Raw genomic sequence first — 21,636 nt, 5'->3', positions numbered from 1 at the left:
GTGGTGGCATGTGTTGCCAGATTGGGTGTTTTTCAGCTACATATTAAGGGCTGTTTACACTGTCCTTTAGCGGGGTTTTTCTATGGAAATCTGGCACTCTAATGAACGATTGAACGACTGAATGAGCGCCGTTCACAAACGCCAGAATGAACGCGTTCGCAAAAACGTTCACGAGGCAGAAATACATACGTTCAGTTCACGTTCGCCCCCAATATGAACGAGTTCATGAACGATCGTTCATTGAACGCGTTCAGGCACAACACTGATCTGGTGTACAAACACACAGCATCACAACTACACAAGCATCTGGTTTAATTCTGTTAAATGTTGCAATAAGTACAAAATACATTTCCAATCCAGTCCTTCAGGTTTATTGTAACACACGTATTCACAGTCAATACAAAAAATCCCTTTTCCTTATAAACAATGACAGGTTTTAGGCAGCTTTACAGGAAACAGTGTTACATACTTATCCAGTTATTAAGTTACCATTCTTTGCTGGATCATAACTCAGCACACCCTTGGCAAGAGCCAAAATTCACGCTCAAAGATTCAAGCAGCCTCAGTTCATCAATGATTAATGCAAAAAAACAATGCGATTGAAACAGAGACGGCAGGTACAAAAGAATGCAGTGCAAACAGTACTGTGCTAAACTCTTTGGGGCATACATGGGGAAAATGTCTTATTAAAACCATTTATCTGAGCAGCAACTGTGACACTGAAGTGTTAACAAGCAAACATTAATGCAAGGAAGACAAGAAGAGGAACTAAAGCTGAAGTAATTCTCTTCACTATACTGCCATGTCATTTTCACAGGTAGTCCTGTGGTAACTTCTTAGAGCCATTACTGAGAGTACTAAGGACTAATAAGGACACGTAAAAAAGGTTAAGAAACAGGTTCAAAGTTATTTCCAAAACTCAACAATTTTATCCAATTGATGTGAGAGTTTTGCACAGTACTACATGGTACATTGAGTCCTAAAAACCCAAATAAATACCCATACCTTATATAAACAAGATGGCAAATTCTATATTTAAAGAAAATATATCTACAAAAGGTCAAATAAATACTAAACATTTGGGTTTAAATAGTATATGAAAATGCAAAAACAGGTTTTTCATTTAGGTGAAGTGCATCTTGTTACTCCTCCACAGGACGAGTCTTTGTGAGGTGAAGATGTGTGTGACCACACTGAGCAGCATCAGGAAGATGGTCATCGACATCACAATGACGTAATGGCTGATGCTGCAAAGAGACAAGGAGACAAGATGGACATGTTGTAAGTGAATGCATCAACAGATACCGTTCAAAATACTAGGTGAAAGAAGACACAGGGAAGGAGGAGGGGCGGTGTGTGTGTGTGTGTGTGTGTGTGTGTGTGTGTGTGTATGAGTCAGTTTGTTAATTAGTAATTAAGTTAGGGTTTTATTTCCCCAGATAACTTACCTTGTACCAATGTCCAACCAGCTGCCGTAGTCCTGCACCAGGAAGAAAAAGTGCTGGAGGGAGGACGAGAGAGAGAGAGAAAGAGTGAGAGTGAGAGAGAGAGAGAGAGAGACAGAGAAGGAGAGAGAGAGAGAGACAGGTAAATGTAGCAGAGAAAAATGCTTTGAGAAAGATCACAATGCATCTCAAACCCAACATTCAACCATAACATTTTCAGAAACACAGATAATGCCTTACCAGGGCCATCAAGTCGGAGATGACCAGGACAATGAGGAATAAACTGGAGAAAAAAGCAGAGGAATGGAAGCTCTATTATAAAGATCTTTACCATTAAAGCATACACAACAACACATATTAAATTAATGTACAGAATGACCACCCTCTTCACATACAATGAACCATGGGTTTTTATCTAAAGTCTAAAAAAACATAAGGCTAAGTTTGATGTATTGGCTGTACAACATTATTTTAAGAGGAGTTACCTTCTTGACGAAAGCTGTGTTGCAACTTGGATGGTCTCAAATGTACACATCACTATGATGAAAGGAATGACAACCTGGAAAAATGAAAAGGACGAGACATGAATGTATTACTTAAGAAAAGCAGAGAAGAAATCATGATTCTGTAGCAATGCAGGAATGAGCAATTTGGATATATTGTGAGGAACAGGTCAATACAAATGCCATATCAATACATGGCATTTTGGCATTGAATTGTTAAAACACATATTCAAGCATATTTCCCAGGCAAACATTATACACATACGTCATGACTAGTCACAGTCTGCAAGGTCACTAGATGTTTATCAAGCCATTTACTTCCTTTTCATAGAATTTTTTTTCTTGAGCTCAAACACAAGCAAGAAAGCAGAATATACACAGATACCTTCCACATCATCAGCCCTCCCATGATGAAAGGGTTGAAGACAGTCAGGAAACAGTAAACAGACGCTGGGTCGAAACTAGACAAAGGGAGAAACACACAAAGTAAATACAGAGGGGACAGACATCTGTCTCTGGATTACAGTTCGATATATATACTGTGGTGGGCTTTTGGTGTTTAACAGTAAGGAGTGTCATACTGTATGTGGTGCAATTCAAACAGCTTGACGTAAAGTGCAAAAGGCATACACTGTACAAAACACGAGCTGGTCTACACAATGCAAATAAGCAACATACTTTATGCATATACTACTTTTTTTTCTCCACAGACCACCTATTTCCTTCCTCTACTTAAATGACACATGGCCCACACAATCCCCCCGCCACAAAACACAACTTCCTGCTATCTACAAACAAACACACACAAACAAACAAACAAACAGTATATACTAAAATACAAAGATGTACATACCTGTTAATGGAGGCTATGTTCCCTGTGCCGAAGAAAGCAGTTATTATAAAAAATACCTGCATTTATAGTCAAGGAAAGAGGTGAGGAAATGTTCAACTATTCAGTTAATTGTATATTACTATACAGTTCAAATAATTATGTTAAAAAACTTAAATATAAAAATATAGTTTAGCTTAAACTTTCCTTGTTTAATGCTTTAAACAAGGATACAAAAAAATAAGATCTTCTGATGTCATCCAACTTCAGTTGTCGGATCTTGGTGATGTCGATGTTTGACGAGAAATCAATAGTCGAGAGCTGCAAGAAAGAAAGAAAAACACACACATGCATTCCCATTCACATACACCCATTCATATCCAACCACACACACACACACACACACACACACACACACACACACACACACACACACACACACACACACACACACACACACACACACACACACACACACACACACACACACGCGATAACAATCATTAAGTACTTAGACCTTACAGTATAAATATTGTAGAGCTTCATTGTTTGCCTGGTTTAAAAAAAAAAAGGAAATTACATAAAAGGAGTGAATCATTTTTAAGTTTATAAAAAAAGAAAAATATATACTTAAGCTATGCAAGTGTTGTATACAGCTGAAAACATTGACCAGCTTGAATTTGTTGTATTTTTCCATTTAAAAAACTCTGCATAGAGAAGCCTGTAATAATTCATATTGCATTTTTTTCATCTAGTTTACGCTGCTCTACACAATCTAAGTTTGTAAACTTAAAGGTAATGGTTCTACCTCTTGCCTGCCAGAGACACCCTGAGAGAGGATAGCCTCCTGTTCAATGTTGATCCACACAAACATCAACCAAGATAACACAGGGGGGAACAAGGCCTCCGACCTGAAAAGACAAACACAAACAGTGGCAATTTGATCTTTCCGTAGTTTTCGCTGTAGTGATAAATCTTGTGTTATTATCGCTGTGTGTGTGTGTGTGTGTGTGTGTGTGTAATATATTAGACTTACCCAGTGCTGAGCAGTAGGTATGTGGCTGTGAGGGAGAGGAATATGCTGAGGAGTCGATGGAAAATACGTGTAGAGCTCAACAATGGAACCAGCATGGAAGAGGCTGAGAAAAGACAAGAGACAGCAGAGGTGAGGTGGGTCTTAGCGCTAGGAGCGCATATAGTACAAGATGTGACATTTGAAATGTAACTTATTTATACTATTAAGTTAATAAGATGGGATATAGCTGGGACTGAAATAAGTAGATTGTTCACTTAAAGGTGGAGTCAGATTATTTATTACCATGATCTGAAAACCCCTGACTTAATTTCCCCACACAGTGAAAGAAGAGGAAAAACCCCTCCATCAATCACCCTGATCACACACCTTAGTTTAAAGATGGAGTCAGTGATTCAGGAGAATACTTGTTGTCAAAATCAGTTAAGATATCCGCCACAATCTGCTTCCTGTCCAAAATGTGTGTGCGCTGATTGAAAACACATCCACATTAATACACAGCATAGGCTCTGTGACATAGTATGTAAACAAACATAGGGACCCACTGTACTCTAACCCAACATGCCGTTTTACAAAGCCTAGGCCGTGTATTAACACCAGATTTTCTTTCAGCGCACACAGTACCAACAGGTAGATGATCGTGAGAAGATTTGGACCACAATCATTCTCCAGGGTCGCTGACGCTAACTTTAAATGTCTGATCAATATTTAAAAAATTAACATAAATACAACACACATGATTAAAGCCTCCCCATGAACATTCTAAAAGGTGTTGAATATGGACAGATGGACCACTAATCTTGTGTTCACTCACACCTACACCTCCACACACCCACCTACCTAATGTGGTCCAGCTGATGATCTGATTTACAAGTGGCAAGCCCCGTTTCTGCTGCAGGCTGGAGTGTGTGAGGGACGGCACGTATGCACACACTGCCACATGGAGCATCTGTGCAGACGGACAGGGGAAATGGGTTTATTTTTAGAAAATGCAGACAAACAAACGCATCCACACAACACACACACACACACACACAACAGGTCATGCACTGTAGTTACCTGGGTGATAAACTGATGTTTGTCACTGAGGCGCAGCGCTGTTTTGTGTCGTGATGACCAGAGGTAACAGGCCGAGGTGAAGAGAGTGAGTGCACCTGCGCCCGTACTGAGTAAACAAACATCATATGTTACCCTATTGTTAGAGGCATATTGACAGGCATACAGCTTAATTTTACAGGGGCATGTTGAGTAAATATATGGCCGTTCATTAGCAGTTTATTTGAATGAGATTCTCTGTCTCTGACCACTTCGTTGATAATAATTCAAATATATATATTTTTTAGGGGGAATACACTATCTGACTATATATGGAATGTTGCCAGTAAGTTAAAGGGGAAGTACACCCACTTTACATATCACATTGAGTAGTCTTTTTCAGGAGCGTCCTGCTTTGTTGTGACAGTAGTTGCATGTATCTTGTATGCCTTCGATGACGAAGCTTTGAGAAGTCTGAGAAAATAATGGTCTGAAGTCTACAAGTATTTAACGGAAAGCTTGTGTTTTTTGAAATGGGGAACGTGGAGTTTGTATTTCCTTGCAACTGGCCTGACCTGAATGTGGTTTTTCTGAGTTTGGCCAATGGCAGGACAATGTGGTAAACTTTTCTGAAAAATGTAAGCAAATAGAGGAAACACTCACACCAGATGTAAGTTAGGCTCTCTGCCCACAACAGGCATCAGGGGGAAGGCAGCCAAACACAGACAGCCCACGAACCAGCTCAACGAACGGAACTAAACACAGAGGAAGACAATGAGTTCATATAGTTAGAGGTTGTATGTGTACTTAGAATGTAACAAACTAGGTGCAGTATTTCCCTAGCAGTGAACTGATGATAAATAAGTACAAATAAATTAATAATAAATTATAAAATATCTAGAACACAATCAGTCCACAAAAACAAATTGTGTACATCAATATGTATTCTAATTATTTCTTAATTTTAGTAAATTAACCCAAGACAGTAAAAATAAAAGAAGGAAAGTATTGTGCATAGCATACAGTATGGACTATAAAACCATATTTTAATATTCTGTTTACGAAAATAATTAAAAATGTTTAATCATTGATCAATTTATAACTAACTAATTTAACCTGGTTAAATAAAGGGTAAAAAAAATATATATATAATTTGATTTAGAATGCAATCAGAATGCAATCTAAAAAAACTAAAACTCAAAGACACAAAATAATTAAAGGATTTGATTATTCGTATTTCATCATGTAGTGATCTTTGTCAGTAGATTTTGCATGGCGTGTTTGCTCTTCGTAGGGAGACCCATTTAAAAACTTCCTGCACACAAATCATTTTCCATTGCCATTTCCTATGTGTGGAAAATCGAAATATTCAAATATGAGCCATCATCTATTCTATGACATGTTTACCTTGGCCTTGCCGATAAGTCCTGACAGGAAAGGCCACAGGGAGAGACAAGCCAGGCCCACGGTCAGCATGGCGCGATGGAAGAAACTCACCACCTGGGGGCAGCAAAGACAAACTCTCGTCGCAAGCAATATTGTACTGTGAGGCTTATAAGTAACACTGTATTGGGGGGTACCATTGCTGAAATGTGCCTTTAATGTAACTCTACATTAGAAAATAGGGTCAAGACACCCACCAGTAGCTCGATCCCAAATGCCACCAGCACAAAATAGCCAAAACATTTCCACAGTGGCAGAGAGGGAGCGGAACGGATCAGATCCAATAGAGTTCCAGACCTGAAAATGGATGATTAATGACATTATTTTGCCTTTGATGAAAGGGGGAAACAGGAGAAGAAAGAAAAAAAAATATGCAAAGACTATCCTTTTATCAATGTACAGAGGATAAACATCAATGGATACAACACAACTTCAAAGGGATCTAATTAACACTTCATAGCAGCCGTGCACCACATCATGTATGGGGTCAATTAAATCAAATTAAAACCCGCTATACTCATTGATTGTAGAGATCTCAGATGTAAATGTTGTCAAACGTGTGTGTGTGTGTGTGTCACTCACTCTTTTAGGACAGAGTACCACACGGGGACTGGCAGCAGGCAGTAAATGTAGTAGGTGACGGGGCTCCTTTGGATAAGCAGGAACACAGTGATCACCACTGTCACACACAGACACAGCCTCAACAGGGTATGGTTGGGAACCTGTACACACACACACACACACACACACACACACACACACACACACACACACACACACACACACACACACACACACACACACACACACACACACACACACACACACACACACACACACACACACACACACACACACACACACACACACACACACACACACACACACACACACACACACACACACACACACACACACACACACACACACACACACACACACACGATACCAAACATGTTACTTAACGAGACATTCAAGTTCCATAAACTTGTTGGGATAGAAGTATGTTTAGAGGCAAAGGAAGAGGATTATTATGGTGCGTGCCCTGACCTGTTTGAGAATACTAGGACGTCTGTTGAGACCGGCGTGAGTCTTCAGTATGACAAGGACTACATATGAGGTCCAGCCTACAAATCCCAGCACCACACTGCAACCCAGGAAGAACCTGTCATAGGTGTGGTAGTAGACCAGGCCCTCCAGAGCATGGGTTATCAGATACTGGCACAGGGAGATCTGAGAAGACACAGAGGTAGAGACATTCAAGTGAGTACTTTAGCACAGATTAGCTGTTTACACTAGTCTCAGGCATTTCAGTGCCTTTCTGAAACTTGAATTCATTTTGGACAACTGATTATTTGCATAGACGCTGCAGTAGACCATCTTACTTCAAAATACTTACAGCATCTTCATACTTCTCCAGCTGAATCAGCATTCTGGCCTTGTGGATGAATTCGGCTTGTTTTGACTCTGTCAGTAGTCTGGGGGGAAAAAACAGTGTGACACAGCAATAAAGTTAGAGCGTGCGGTGTGGAACTGCATATCAATGTGGCTTTTAAATATGTTGATCTAATGAAGTGCACTCCCTTTGCCTTCATACTCAAGTAACCATGGAAGTATAAAAAATGCATTGCCCTGCTATATTTTTTGCATAGGTCAACAACAGCATACCTCAGCAAGCCGTGTGGTTAATGTGTTTACAGATAACAGATGTTTGTTTGTACACACAGCAAAGCAAAAGTCATGGTAACTCCAGTAATTAGAAGTCATTAGCTCGTGAATTGTACTTACTGGTATGGGGTGAAGAGAAAAGACAAGGTTGTCTCCTTTTTCTGGGCCATTTTCATCTACAAAAACATAATTGAAGTTACTATTATACATCAAATAAATAGAGGTGTCCACTAAGTGAGTCTTATTGATTGTGATTGTTTTACTATCAGTAATAGCAGAGCTTTATACTTATGTACCTTGAACTGCTCTAGGACTTGAATAGCATTGGTGTACATGCTCTCTGCCTTGAAATGGCCACTGTTGTTCAGGTAGAGAAGAGGCAACACACCCTGAAGAGACACAAATGCACATAAAGATATGTAGGGTTATAAAAAATGTATATTATATATATTTTGATATTTATAGATAACACAAATCTTCTGGAGGCATTGTTTCTTTTAAACAATACATTTTTCATCCATTTTCAACAACATGTCCATTTTTCCTTGGTCACTTGTTTATCTCTGGACTTACAACAGAATTAACAGGAATGGGCACACCGATGAGAGAGGCCATGAGGGGAGCGATGTCCGCCTGCAAAAAAAACAACACAAAGACTTCTATTTACTGCCTTTTTTCATATTTTTATATGTTTGTGGTTATAATTGATTTGAATTATGTAATCATCAAAAAAGGACCATGGCCATTGGGCCTCACCTGATTGACGTCCACTCTGCGAAGGTGCTCTAGTTTCCAATCTGAAATAGACAGCAGGGAGAACAATCAAGACGACAATGAAGATTCAATAAACCGTGTAGTGTAAAAAAATCAGCGAAAGACAACAATAATGTTTTTATATAAAAAATTAAATACAGAAAAATCCACTGCCTAAAAACTACATGAGTGTAGCACCTTGCAGGTACCCGTCGTTGTATGTTTGGGGTTCAGTGACCATGCGGGCATTATGAACTCCGGCTCCCCACACCACTAAAGGTGTGTGTGTCTCAGAGGCATGGCCTGCACCGTGTGAACCTAGAAACACATGCAAACAAACACGCACAAAGAACACATACAGACACATCAACAGATGATATTAAAACAGGGTTAATCCATGTGTTGAAGAACAGCACAAGGCACATACTGTATACTGTACAGCAAGGGTCTTACCCCAGTTTGTCATGCCATGATCAGAGGTGAACACGTAGGACGTTCTGCCATCATGACCAAAGAAGTCCTCTACTCTAGACACCAGCTCAGCCACACCACTGTCCACTAGACCAATATTGTCCAAGTACTCCCTTAGCAAAAGACAAATACAAGATAAAGACAGCACTAATTCTTTAGTGAATGATGCTTTGGAAGAATGTGTCCATTATATTTTATATCATGGAGTGGAATAAAATGTTATGTAAATGGCAAAACAAAATCAAAAATAAATGTTAACAACACGTCTCTTACTGTGACATTGGCCTGTGAGCGTGTCCATTGGTGTCTATGCCCAGCAGATGCAGGAAGAACACATTCTTATCCTTGAGCAGGCTGTCCTTCAGACTGGAGTTGGACTTTGCCGACTGAATGAATGACTGATCCAGAGAGAAACAATTAACACATTTGTATTTGTATTTGATGAGCGTATTTCCATATATGTCTTCCACACAGTAATCTTTATATGGAACTATAAGGGAAAATTAAAATATAATATCAATAAACGTGATTGAAGAAAATGCTTAATATTACCCAGTTTTGTAAATGCTTTTACATTTTGGCTTTGATGCAATTCATATATTCTTTCCTCCAGCTACATTTTTTTATTATCACTCCCAGAAATGTATTTGTTTTGTGTTTTTGTTGAAGAAGAAGAAAATATAAACTTTACGCAAGCACATGTTACTTTAGTTACATTAACTGCTGGCAGAAATATTTTCATCATTATTGTTATTAATTCCACTACCATACTTTGACTTGATCGAACACCCAGCTGTCCAGCCTGGAGGCGTCTGTGGAGGCAAAGTCCTCCTCTCCTGCTGGATATGTGTGGGTATACACGTGGTCTCCACTGGCACCTGGGAGATCCAAAGCACAAAATAGGCTTTATTACAATACTACATTACAAGTTTGAAGCAATGAGGAAGAAAAGAAATGCGATGTTAAGCTACATACATTAGTTAGCTGTGATTTTTTATATATTGATTGGGTTACTGGTTCTAATGTTGTTGTCTGTGTGAGTGTGTGTGTGTGTGTGTGTGTGTGTGTGTGTGTGTGTGTGTGTGTGTGTGTGTGTGTGTGTGTGTACATGCGGTATTGTGTACCTTTGGCAAACATAGGCAGAATATCAGGGCTGCCCCAGCACCAGGTGTGTCTGCTCTCATTAAACACAGAGTCAAACTCGACAGGATTCTCCTTCCACCCTGAACACATACACATAAAAAAAACAATTCACTTGTACTTGTCACAAACAGACCCATTCACAAATATATGAATTCAAAACACTCCCAGTAATTAAAGCCTTTTCTGTATCACCCTGCACAGACGCACACACCCACCTTTAGCAACAGCACTGACGTCCTCATAGAAGCCAGCGATGAGAGCAACATGACCAGGGCGAGACTCTGTGGGCACGTGTGTGTGTGACACACCCCAGGTACCCCTCTCCTCCATCACACCCCTGAATATTGGGAAACACACACAGACATGTTACTCTGGAGAAATGAACAAAGCAAGAGTAGAAGACAAATAGTCCCACACACGTACGATTTCTTTCTGAAATGTAATCTAAATTTGCTCTACAATTCAATTCAAAATACCTTTGGACTAATTAACAAACACAAACACCCCACATTGAAGTTACTCTGTATCAGTTTCACTAACCTCAGGTAGGGGGCCCTGGATGAGCCGTTGGGGAGCAGTGTGAAGAGGCTGTCCGCTCTGAGACCATCGGCCACTATCAACACCAGCCTGGAGGCCGGCGGTGCCAGCGCTGTGGTCTGGGGCGTCATGCCGTGGACCAGAGGAGACGTGAAGTAGATGTCAAAGATAGACAGGAAGAAGACCACATGCACCGTCAGCCCGACCACAAAGAAGGTGATCATCCTCATTTTGACTGTCAACCCCCGAACTGGGTCTGCAGAGAAACCAGAGAGGCAGAGGAGATGGTGAGGCATTAAGGGAAGATTCCATGTGTTTGCAGGTGAAAGAAGGCAAGAACAAGGTCCAACATTAGTCTAACAGCCTATATTTACATGCAGGTTTAAGAATTCAGCTCAAATATAAAAGGCTGTATTAGAAAGGTTCTATAGGGTATAACAGACTAGTCATCTGGTCGTGTGCCATCTTAAGGCTGCTTAAGGACAAGGGTAGGCTCGCAAAGCCAGACCAAACTACAGCAAGTAGGGCAAGGGTAATCCTTCTGTCGCCATATGCCACAAGGAAATCTGCAGAAATAATTAATTGTATAGTGTTTACTATTAACAGTAAAGCACCAACTGAGCCATCAGACTAGCAGCCATTGAAGCCTGTTTACAAGAGATTGGTTTAAAAAAATCAGTGACATATTTGGTCTTACCTGTATATGTTACGTCAGTGGAAGCTGCTCATAAAAAACGGGGGCGCTGTCTCATTGATGAATGAATGGCACAGTAGAACTATCTATTATCATTTCACCCATTCACCTGTTTAGCTTCCAATTGTACAGATAACCCGAAAGATTACGGGTTCGTTCTATGAACCCAGCTCAACGTACTCTTTAAGTGCGTCCTTTTACAAAACCAACTGTGCCTCTTTCTAAGTAGATTAGTGCAAGATATTCAGGCACCATGAGCGTCCACTTCCTTGTTGTGACTTTGACGTTTTACGTTGACGTGTGTACTTTGCAGCTGCATTGTGGGCAATGTAGTTGAACTATGTATTCCCCGAGCTTTCTTTTTAATTGCATCTCTCTCAAAACGCATTTTCATAAAAACAATACTTGGCTTCGGGTTGTATTATTTAACGTGTGTTGTAGTGCAGTTAAACCGGAAATTGTTATTTCCAAAGCCTGTGGTTCTTTGATAAGACAGCTAGCTAGCTAGGTTATCAGCTGTCAAATGTGCCCTGCCCAGTTTTCCTTTCTGTCTCTCCAGTATCCAATCATTTTCTACTATCCCATAAAAAGGCGGGGTTCGAAATGACGTCTCTCATGTTTGACCAATCACAGCGTCGCATTCTTTCCCCCCTTGTGAGAGCCACCTACCAAACCTTTGCTAGCTTAATATCTATTCAGGAAGAAGGGGGTCTGATTAGCCTAGCTATCCTGGGTAGCTAACAAAAATCTTTATAGTGCAAAAATGGCGTCGGTGAACCCGTTTAATCTCAGTGATTCTGAGGAAGAGGCTGAACGGCGCCCCAATGAAACAGTTGACACAGAGAGGAGCCCGAGTGACGGGGCTCCAGGACCGCAGACAGGTAACCCATTCTCTCCGGCCGCGGACGCCGAGCCTCCGACGCTGCTGCTGTCTAGCAACCGGACGAGCCCCAGCGGCGAGGGCATCCCTGTTTCGGTCGCGGCCACCTCCGCTATGCCAGGCAGCGGCGATGCACGGGTATCTATGGATGTTATTGCTGCTCAGCTATTACGGGACCAATACATTCTCACGGCCCTGGAGTTTCACACTGAACTGTTGGAAGCAGGCAGAGAGCTCCCGAGGCTCAGGGATTATTTCTCCAACCCTGGCAACTTCGAGCGACAGAGCGGCACCCCGCCTGCCAAAGACCAGGGACTCGGACCTGGAGGACCACTGAGTAAGTAACGTTAACTGCTCTCTAGTGCCAGTCAGCTATGTGTGCCCCTCTGTCCATAATGTCTGCATTATATAAAGTTAACCAACTAGCTAGCTTAGGTTAGCGATAAGCATTGGGTTTGGAAGCCGATCGATCATGCGATATCCGTCTGCTGCACCTGCCCTCCCGGTCTAGGGCCTGCAGCCAACAAGCGGGTTTTGTGGGTCAGCTGTGTTTGTTTGCATACATACGGACTATAGAGCATCACAGAATCAGATAAATGGGACTAGGCTATGCCTATAGCATACTATTTAGCTGGATATGAAATATTATGACAGACCTCACCTCACCTGTAATGATCAGTGTAATTGAGCCCTGTAGAATATTACACGTTCCCCTTCTTAGTTAGTTCCATAGACTGTAAAAAAAGGTTCATTCAGAGGGAGGTCAGCTACAAAAAAGGGGGCAAGAGCACAACAACAAGAGAACGCTTTTAGCCTACAACCTGCTTTTGCAATAGGCTACAGTAATGTACCTATGGCCATGCCATGTTTTAATTAAAGAAGACAGAGCAGTTGGTAGGAGTTTTTTTTGTCTTGCCAAAGTGTAGGACAATAGACATCTTGCTCAGTAGGACAGTGCCTTTTTACTTTGTACTTGTTGTTTCAACCCGCCCAGGCCGGGACATAAAATATTACTTTGTTTTACTGGTCAATGGTGTAGCCTGATGTGTATCACCCTCACCACTTAGAGGACTTCTTTTATGGAATAACTTTTATTAATAACTTATATTTTACAGTCAATGGGAATAACATGCAGGATTTTGTAAAGGAGGAAAAGTCTGGACCCAAAACCAAATGTGCAATGCAAATGGTAACCATGGGGAGACACACCAAGCCACAAATAAATAAAGCCTGGCCTGCTTTTAGAGGAGCAGGACTTGTGTTACCATTAACTTAACCTCAACTAAGGCAAAGCACAAGGAGGCAGCTTGGCAAAGGGAATATGAGTGTCAAACCCCCCCTATTACTTATCTTATCAATGTGTATTTGTCTTAGATCCCGGAGAGTGAATAATGTCAGTGACCCAAATGGCTTGTTACGCACCCTATCTTTCACACAATCAGATACTCACACAAGCAGGAAGCGCTCAAAGGCTTTTGAAATCAATTGACTTAAATCGTGTTCCCAGAGCCCTGAGTCAACACAAATTGAAAAAACTGACAAATCAGGTATTTGGAATGTACTGCTAGTTAGTTATCGGTGCCCTTGACAGCAGATGTTCTGTTACATTTGGTCGATAATCCTTGTCACATCACATTACGCCAGCGGAAGTGATTTGCCACTTCAAATTGACAAAATAAATTGCTTTGCGTATAAAATTTGCTGTGAGTAATTTGTAAATGTAGTGGTTTCCCCATCACACTTTTTTTTGTAAATGTACAAGGTAAAAATTGTACCTGTATTGTAGGCTTTGAACCACATCACCCCCAGGATATAACTCATTGTTTCAATTTTAGGTTAGCTCAGGGAAGTTACAGTATGTCAGTCCAGCAACACTGCAATTGTAATTTAATGTTTTTTTTTGGTGCGGGCTGAGCAATAAGGCCAGATAATGAATATCATTGTAAAAACATTTGTCCGTTTTCCTGCTGAGAGGGTTGCTTTAATAACCAGGCTCTTCTCTCATATAGATGCAGTAGCAATGGACAATCATCACCTGATGTCTCAGCAGTGTGGGTCTCTAGACTCTAGTCTATAGGGCAACTTGCCTGAGGCTATACCTTAAGCATCCCATGGTCAGATAACCTGCAACCCTGTAGAATCAAACACTTCCACATACTGACTTTCTATATATACGCTTTAGAGACCACAGCAGTCAACTCAAACACCTGTGACCTGTTTGTGTCAGCTAGCAAAGGTCTTCTGGTCCCATTAGCATACAAACCTCCCCAAAGGTTTGGAGCACCGTGACAGAATAAATCTATTATGATGATGAAGCATGACAGGACTTGACAGCTCCCCTGTTGTGAAACTGTCAGGAATGCAATAGAGCGAGATAGCAATCTCAGTTTTATATAAGCTGTTGAATCGAGGTAAAGTTAAAGGCATGAAATCCTGGATTCCCGATGAGTCAAAATCTGCTATATGCAGATGGGGCGAGAAAAAAAGGAGCAGCTGCTGGTAAGAGATGAGAGAGGAAGAGATGGAAGCAGCCCAAGGCAATGACACTTTTTTTTATTGGCAGCACAATCTGATTAGCCAAGACCTGATGTGATCAATGGAACACTCTTTTGTCCCTAAAGACAAAAGATAGAAGAGATGACCTAAGTAGTGTATGCGATGCTGATGACATGTCTGTTGTTGTACATTAACACCCTGCAAATGAAAAACAAACATCTACCTTTTGATGTTCTTTTCCTCAATGGAATACAGGTTTTTTTTGGCCCCGCTGAATGTGTTGCCTTCAGGAGGTGTTGCAATGATACATTGGGTATCTAATCTATCACATGATATTGAACAGGCTTTGTAACTCATTGTGACACAGGCAGCACAGCTAGTCCAGCAAGTCGAGCACCATACAAGTAATAATTCATCCTCGGCCGAGTGTCACGATAAGCTTACTCGGGCTGCTATTAGCCTATATAGTGCTGCAAAGTAAACAGTGCTTGAATAGCATTTTTCAGACATTGGGACCATGTTACAAGCAGCATCGTATCTGCAGCTGTTGCTCCGAGTCACGTGACACGGCGAGGCATCTCTCAGTACCTTGCTAATTAGCAGCAAGGGAACCTGTCTCTCTCTCTCTCTCTCTCTCTCTCTCTCTCTCTCTCTCTCTCTCTCTCTCCCTCTCTCTCTCTAACCCATCATCGGCTAGTCAGGCGCTCATTTGCTCATATGATGCGAGCAGCTTTTACGGTTGGGTGCAAGTCCCATTTAAATTGCCATGTACAAGGTTGAAAGTGAAATGCCACTTCTAAGAAGTTTGGGTGGTTTGTATGCCACGGACATGTGATATCAAAGAGTGGTTGTGTAATTTCAGGACAAGACTCTAAAAAGTTTATTTGTAGTTTGTAGCGTTCTACTTGAAGTGGATTCAAGTCAAGGTTTATGCTTATAGCACATTTAAAACAACCTCAGTTGACCAAAGTGCTGTACAGCAGGCTCAAAACACAGTATAAAAAACAACGTATAAACAACACAATAAAAAGGAGCATAAAATGTCAAGCTCAACTTCAAATAGTAGTTCCACATGATAAGTTCTAGGCGTGTTGCTGTGTATGTGCTCTCCTGTTACACAGCTGTAAATATGGCACAATTGGCAATTCAGGTCAAGCGCGACACTCACAGCCTAGTACCATCCCATTCAGTTAGGGTTTATAATACCAGTAGAAGTTGTTTTGATCAAGATTCAGAAGGAGCCATTGTCAGCCTGTTAGAACAATACTTCCATGTCTTCCTCTTTCTAAGTGCCACTGCTTATTATTACTTGGCCCACCCAACCTCACATGCACTCACTCCTTTTCCTTGTTCCTTTCTTTCCTTATAATGTTTCCATCCTTTCCTCTGTCTAGGGCAGGGAGTCGGGTATTGTGTCAGAAAGCTATTAATGATATTGTTAGAGTGTTGGCCAGGCTCCATGCAGTTCTGGACCTACTCCGACTGGCTGCCTGTTCATAACACTCTGGCCTTTTTGTGTGTGTGTGTGTGTGTGTGTGTGTGTGTGTGTGTGTGTGTGTGTGTGTGTGTGTGTGTGTGTGTGTGTGTGTGTGTGTGTGTGTGTGTGTGTGTGTGTGTGTGTGTGTGTGTGTGTGTGTGTGTGTGTGTGTGTGTGTGTGTGTGTGTGTGTGTGTGTGTGTGTGTGTGTGTGTGTGTGTGTGTGTGTGTGTGTGTGTGTGTGTGTGTGTGTGTGTGTGTGTGTGTGTGTGTGTGTGTGTGTGTGTGTGTGTGTGTGTGTGTGTGTGTGTGTGTGTGTGTGTGTGTGTGTGTGTGTGTGTGTGTGTGTGTGTGTGTGTGTGTAAACCCAGCAGGAGTGCAGTGAACACTGAACAGGTGACAGTCTGAAGTGTGAGATCAATCACAGTCAAGAAAGAGACAATACACACTACAGACACAGGGCTGAATGGTCGGCCAAGAATAAATACTTGTTCTTTCCAAATTAGACACACACACACACTTTCTCTAAATCTATTCACCCTACGGCACATGGAATTACATTATATACATTATTCTTTGTACACACACACACACACAATGCAGAAGCACTTTCACTGTAGAATCACTAGGCTGTGTGCTGCGTGGTTATACTGTAGATTTGAGCATGTGAGACCCACAAATACCACACAGATCATGCAAAGTTTGCAAACCAACCATAGACATCCACTGTAGACGCTTTTTCTCCCACAAATCCAAAATGTAATTATTTTAACATGATTTGTAATGAGGTTTTTCCTTTCTGAGACTTTTGAATTCACAACAATAATCAAGCCCAAGGACACTGCATTGATGTCAGTTTACTGCATTGACTACTCTCAGGTCAAGCTTAGAAATAACTGAGGCTAATAATGGTTGTCATTTAATTTCAATTTCACTCTTTATAGCTATCATTCTTTAGCTTTACTTCTAACAAAGTCCCGGCCATGGTTTTAAAGCTAGTCTACACCTGGTCTGACCTTGTACTGTATCTAGACATCAGAGAACAAATAGGCCAATCTTGCACTTTTGTCACTGTGGAGGAAAACCAACACCATTGGCTGGGCCAGAAGGCCAGCCTAGCTCAGTGAAATAGGAGCACGCGTGTGCTTATGTATCGGCTTCAACTGTTCTTTCAGGGAACAATACTTAAGGCATCCCTACACTCTGATGTTAAGTTATTGGTCTGAGGTGTTATTTTGGAAATGGGCGTTTCCATTATAGGAGGGTTAGGGTTAGCGGGTTAGCGGGTCAGCTAACCCCTTTCCATTATTAGGAACAGCAAGTTAACTAACATTTTATGATTGATTTGTTTTCCCCCAATTTTTAGTGACTCATAGTTTTTCTTGGCGAACATTCTAACCTTCCCCACACGGTTTATAAAGGTCTCTGCTGCTTTTAGCTGACTTTATTGAAGTTTCCATCTGTTTTTTGTAGAAGGGTTGCATTCTGGTTAGTCATCAAACCTTAAACTCAAGCCCAGTGTTGTTAACATGCTTCCAGCCCTGTTGAGAGTCCTTAAGGAAAATAATACTACATCCCTATACTGCAGTTTAGCTGCAGAGGAACTGACCCTGTGTCTTCTGAGGGGAGCATGGCACGTATTAGGCATGGGCTGGTATGATATCCTGATGGTATGATAACCTATAGAAAAAAACACCACGGTATCACGGTATTGAGATTATAGCTCTCAAATGTGTTATTTTGAAAAGTCTGCGTTTTTCCCGCCTGAACACAATCTTTTTTTTATTTTTTTAACAACATATCTCTGAACATTAACGAAGGTGTATGATAACAATAATTGAATTATTCCAAACAACATTGAAATAAAAAGCAGTCCTTTTTTAAGTGAGCAGCTCAACAAGGTTTTTCGAGACATGCTCACTTTCTACACACTCCTCTTCTAGTAAAAGTGGTTATGATGCAGGAATATTCTGAACATTAAAGCTGGGGTATGTGATTTCTGATTGGTCAAAATTAACATGAGCGGTACACTTTGACCAATCAGAGCGAGGCTCCGATTCTTAAAAAAAATACGATTCTCTGTTCTTCTCCACCCCAGCTTTAATAAACTTGTATCATGTTAACAGCCTGTATGTGTAGTATATCTTAGAACAGTATGACAGAGATAATGGCAGTATTGAAACCAGGACTTTATCCCAGTTATCGTCCCATGCCTAACACGTATACCGCAAACATTTCTCAGTGCATTGTCAATTATTTTTTTTAGCTCTATCCAATGCAGTGACAGTAGGACTTATCATACTGTCTGTATATACGGTTGTGTACTTGTCTCTCACCATTGTCCTCTTTGTCTGTGTCTGTGTTTAGATCGAGCTGGCAGCATCAGCACCTTGGACTCTCTGGACTTTGCCCGTTACTCAGACGACGGTAACCGAGAGTCTGACGACCGGGTGGCAGGTAAGATAAACCAAAAGGTGGCATAGGGAACGCAGAGAACCACACACTGAAGGTCGCATCAAAATGGCTGAAGTCATCATGGATGTATAATCCCCAAAGCAAAACATTGAAATATATTTATTTCACTGTGGCATTGCTGTGTAAGAGGCTGCTTTAGTAGTCAGTTTACAAGAGGATGAGCATATTTTTGAACACATTGGCTGTCCAGAGATTCCACACCAAACAATGTTTCATTTACGATACTGAGTTTTTTTTTAAAATTTAAAATTTAAATTATTTTTTATTTTTTATATAATCTTTGGACTTTGACGACTATATCCACTCCCAACATGTGATATGATTATTTTCTTTAGCTTTAGTAGAGGTGTCTGTGTCATGGTGACATTTCTGGTACAGGAGCTGTCGCAGCATTGTTTGAAATCACAGCCCCTTCTCCCCCCTGTGGCTCTGTCGTGAGTCGTGACACACACCGGTAGATATTTTTATCCACATACATGAGCGTTTGAGTCTCAAGTGGATGACGTCTTATCAGACAACACTTGTTCTCAGAGAAGCTGAACAGTTACAAGTGGCTGGTTAGTTGTTCAGCTGTTGAGGGATTAGATACACTCTTGACTAAAGGAAAACAAGCAAGATGAGTCAGCCTTCTACTTGCACGATAATGCAGAAGGGATGAGGTTTGTCATGCAGGGAACATTCATATTATGTTAATGTATCTGCCGCCTGTTTTTCATTTTTCTATTTTATAATAGCCAACATTAAAAAAACAAAAAACAAATATATGTTTTTTATTATAATATGCCATTGTACAGTGGGGAACATTATCCATTGCTTTCTGTAGTCATCCATTAAAACGGTAAGTGTTAGTCAATGAGCCTTAAGAAGTCCCAATCCATAACTGCAGTATGGAGAAACAGTTCCATATTTTGTGCCTTGTGTTTTCGTTTTAACATTGGATCATTTCTCCCCCTCAGTAATGTTCATGACTGCTAAGCATGAGAATTAGATTGTCTTCTTATAACATATTGTAAAGGGATTGTTAGAAAGTCTATGGATGATAAATGTTATGATAGAAGAAGAAATTATGAATGTTTTGTTACAACTTGAATTGAAGTTGTTGGATTCACTTCAAATGGACTAGTTTGCCATATTATACGTTAATGCATTGTAAGGGGGCACAGTTATAACCATGCAGCAGAGATGTTGGTAGCCAAATGATGCCTCTTTTGTTTTAAATGTCTATTATTCACACACTACCCACTCTACCAAATTGGCACCTTCCCCCGTACTCTCAACCCTCTTCACCCCACCCACTCCTCTCACCCCCCCTGACCTGTTCCTCTTGCCAAGATGCCTGCCCACAGCTGTCTGACTCTGGGCTTTCTCCTGACGTTGATCAAACCCCAGTCAACAATACTGGACAAGTCACTCCATCCAGACTAGCTTTTTTTTATTATTATTTATTTTTATTTTTTTATAAATCTTCTCCCCGTTATTCAGTTGTTTGTTTTCCATTTTTGTTACGCCTGCATCCTGTGCACTGTAGATCTGCTCGGAAGGTTAGGGATAATGGGGTCAGAGTAGGATGATTTGGTCTGAGAAAGGCCAACTAATGTGTTGATGACATTTCTTTTTGAAGAAATATACTGTAATGATCTAAAGTTGTGGAAACCGGAAAATGTATGATGACCTTACAAATGACCTCACAAGACATTATAGAGTGTAGCCTGCAATCTATGACTAAAACAAAGATTTTAATCTACCTATCTGTGGAATGTGAAGTCGTTAATACATTTAAAAAAAAAAATTAAACCTACCACTACAATACCCATTGAACCTCAATCCAGTAGACAACAGGATCAACTCAGATGGCAGATTTTCAGTGCACAGCTAATGCAACATAGTTTTCCTGCTTCATCGCTTCTTACTTTTTGAGTGTGTTTTTATTTTATTTTATTTTATATCTAACATGTCTAAGAATCTTGTGTGCTTTTTTTTCATTATTCAGTGTTAGTACAGCCGCTGTACATTCAATGTATAAATAAACCCAGTCTTAAACAAGAACCTAGGCTACCATGATCTAACATTTTTTATGGTTAACCCTAACCTGAGCAGTGGCTGTCCTTTTGAGTGGCTTGAAACCAGATTTTTCATAACATCTAAGTAAGGCATTTGCCTGAAAAAAAATCCTTTTGTCAGACAGCTTCTAGATTACCAAGACTGCGTTTCAGTAGCTTGAATAGATTTGATCACCTCAGCTACAATTAGAAGTAACCCTTGACTCCCATTTTTCAGTCACATTAAGTGAGACAAAATCGAGGGCAGGATTTCCTACCGTTGGGATGTCTTTCAACGCATCACACACACGGACCGTCATGCGGCCGGCTTTCCCATGATCCTCTGCTGCATGCGTTCCTTAGAACCCATGATTTGCATGCATCCTTTTTTTTTGTTGTCGTTTTGTTTTTATGACTCTTACGATCTTTTGTGTGGTTGCTTTGTTTTTCATGCCCATCTTTGTTTTTATTTGTTTGTTCCCCCTGTCTTCGGTTGGATGCAACTTCCTGTGTGTGCGTGCCTGCGTGTGTGTGTGTGTGTGTGTGTGTGTGTGTGTGTATTGTCACTTCCTGTCCAGTGCTGGAGTTTGAGCTACGGAAAGCAAGGGAGACCATTCAGGCTCTGCGCGCCAACTTGACTCAGGCAGCAGGTGTGGCGTACTTTTAACTTCTATTCCACCTCATCCCTTATTTTGTTGAAGCTTTTCTCTCTCTCT

The 21,636-nt window shown here is 40.8% G+C and overlaps 2 protein-coding genes across 5 annotated transcripts in view; one reads left to right on the top strand and one right to left on the bottom strand.

Annotated features, from left to right (window-relative positions):
* Positions 1-422: 422 nt before the first annotated feature.
* Positions 423-11,813, bottom strand: pign (phosphatidylinositol glycan anchor biosynthesis, class N). Its single transcript, XM_080049762.1, has 29 exons — positions 11,558-11,813; positions 10,864-11,116; positions 10,539-10,660; positions 10,305-10,403; positions 9,952-10,058; positions 9,454-9,578; positions 9,163-9,293; positions 8,908-9,027; positions 8,713-8,753; positions 8,530-8,589; positions 8,253-8,345; positions 8,077-8,132; positions 7,688-7,766; positions 7,339-7,521; positions 6,871-7,010; positions 6,486-6,585; positions 6,253-6,345; positions 5,509-5,600; positions 4,870-4,975; positions 4,651-4,759; positions 3,814-3,916; positions 3,586-3,688; positions 3,012-3,098; positions 2,802-2,857; positions 2,334-2,409; positions 1,931-2,004; positions 1,686-1,728; positions 1,449-1,501; positions 423-1,247 (listed from the first exon to the last, which is right to left on the bottom strand). The coding sequence occupies exons 2-29, from the start codon at positions 11,088-11,090 to the stop codon at positions 1,124-1,126; spliced, it is 2,802 nt and encodes a 933-aa protein (XP_079905888.1). The 5' UTR covers positions 11,091-11,116; positions 11,558-11,813; the 3' UTR covers positions 423-1,123.
* Positions 11,814-12,258: 445 nt separating this feature from the next.
* The window catches only part of relch (RAB11 binding and LisH domain, coiled-coil and HEAT repeat containing), a 37,409-nt gene continuing 28,031 nt past the window's right edge, over positions 12,259-21,636 (top strand). For all 4 annotated transcript variants that reach the window (XR_013845432.1, XM_080050477.1, XM_080050476.1 and 1 more), the window contains exons 1-3: positions 12,259-12,771; positions 18,774-18,863; positions 21,499-21,570. Coding sequence is in view for 3 of the 4 variants with exons in the window: in XM_080050477.1 (XP_079906603.1) it covers positions 12,318-12,771; positions 18,774-18,863; positions 21,499-21,570 (616 nt within the window). In the remaining variant the exon portion in view is untranslated. The remainder of the gene's footprint in view (positions 12,772-18,773; positions 18,864-21,498; positions 21,571-21,636) is intronic.

Source organism: Ammodytes marinus (genome assembly GCF_949987685.1).
Source record: "Ammodytes marinus genome assembly, chromosome: 21".
In the NCBI taxonomy this organism is placed as follows: Eukaryota; Metazoa; Chordata; class Actinopteri; order Uranoscopiformes; family Ammodytidae; genus Ammodytes; species Ammodytes marinus.
This window is presented reverse-complemented; position numbering and strand designations above follow the sequence as displayed.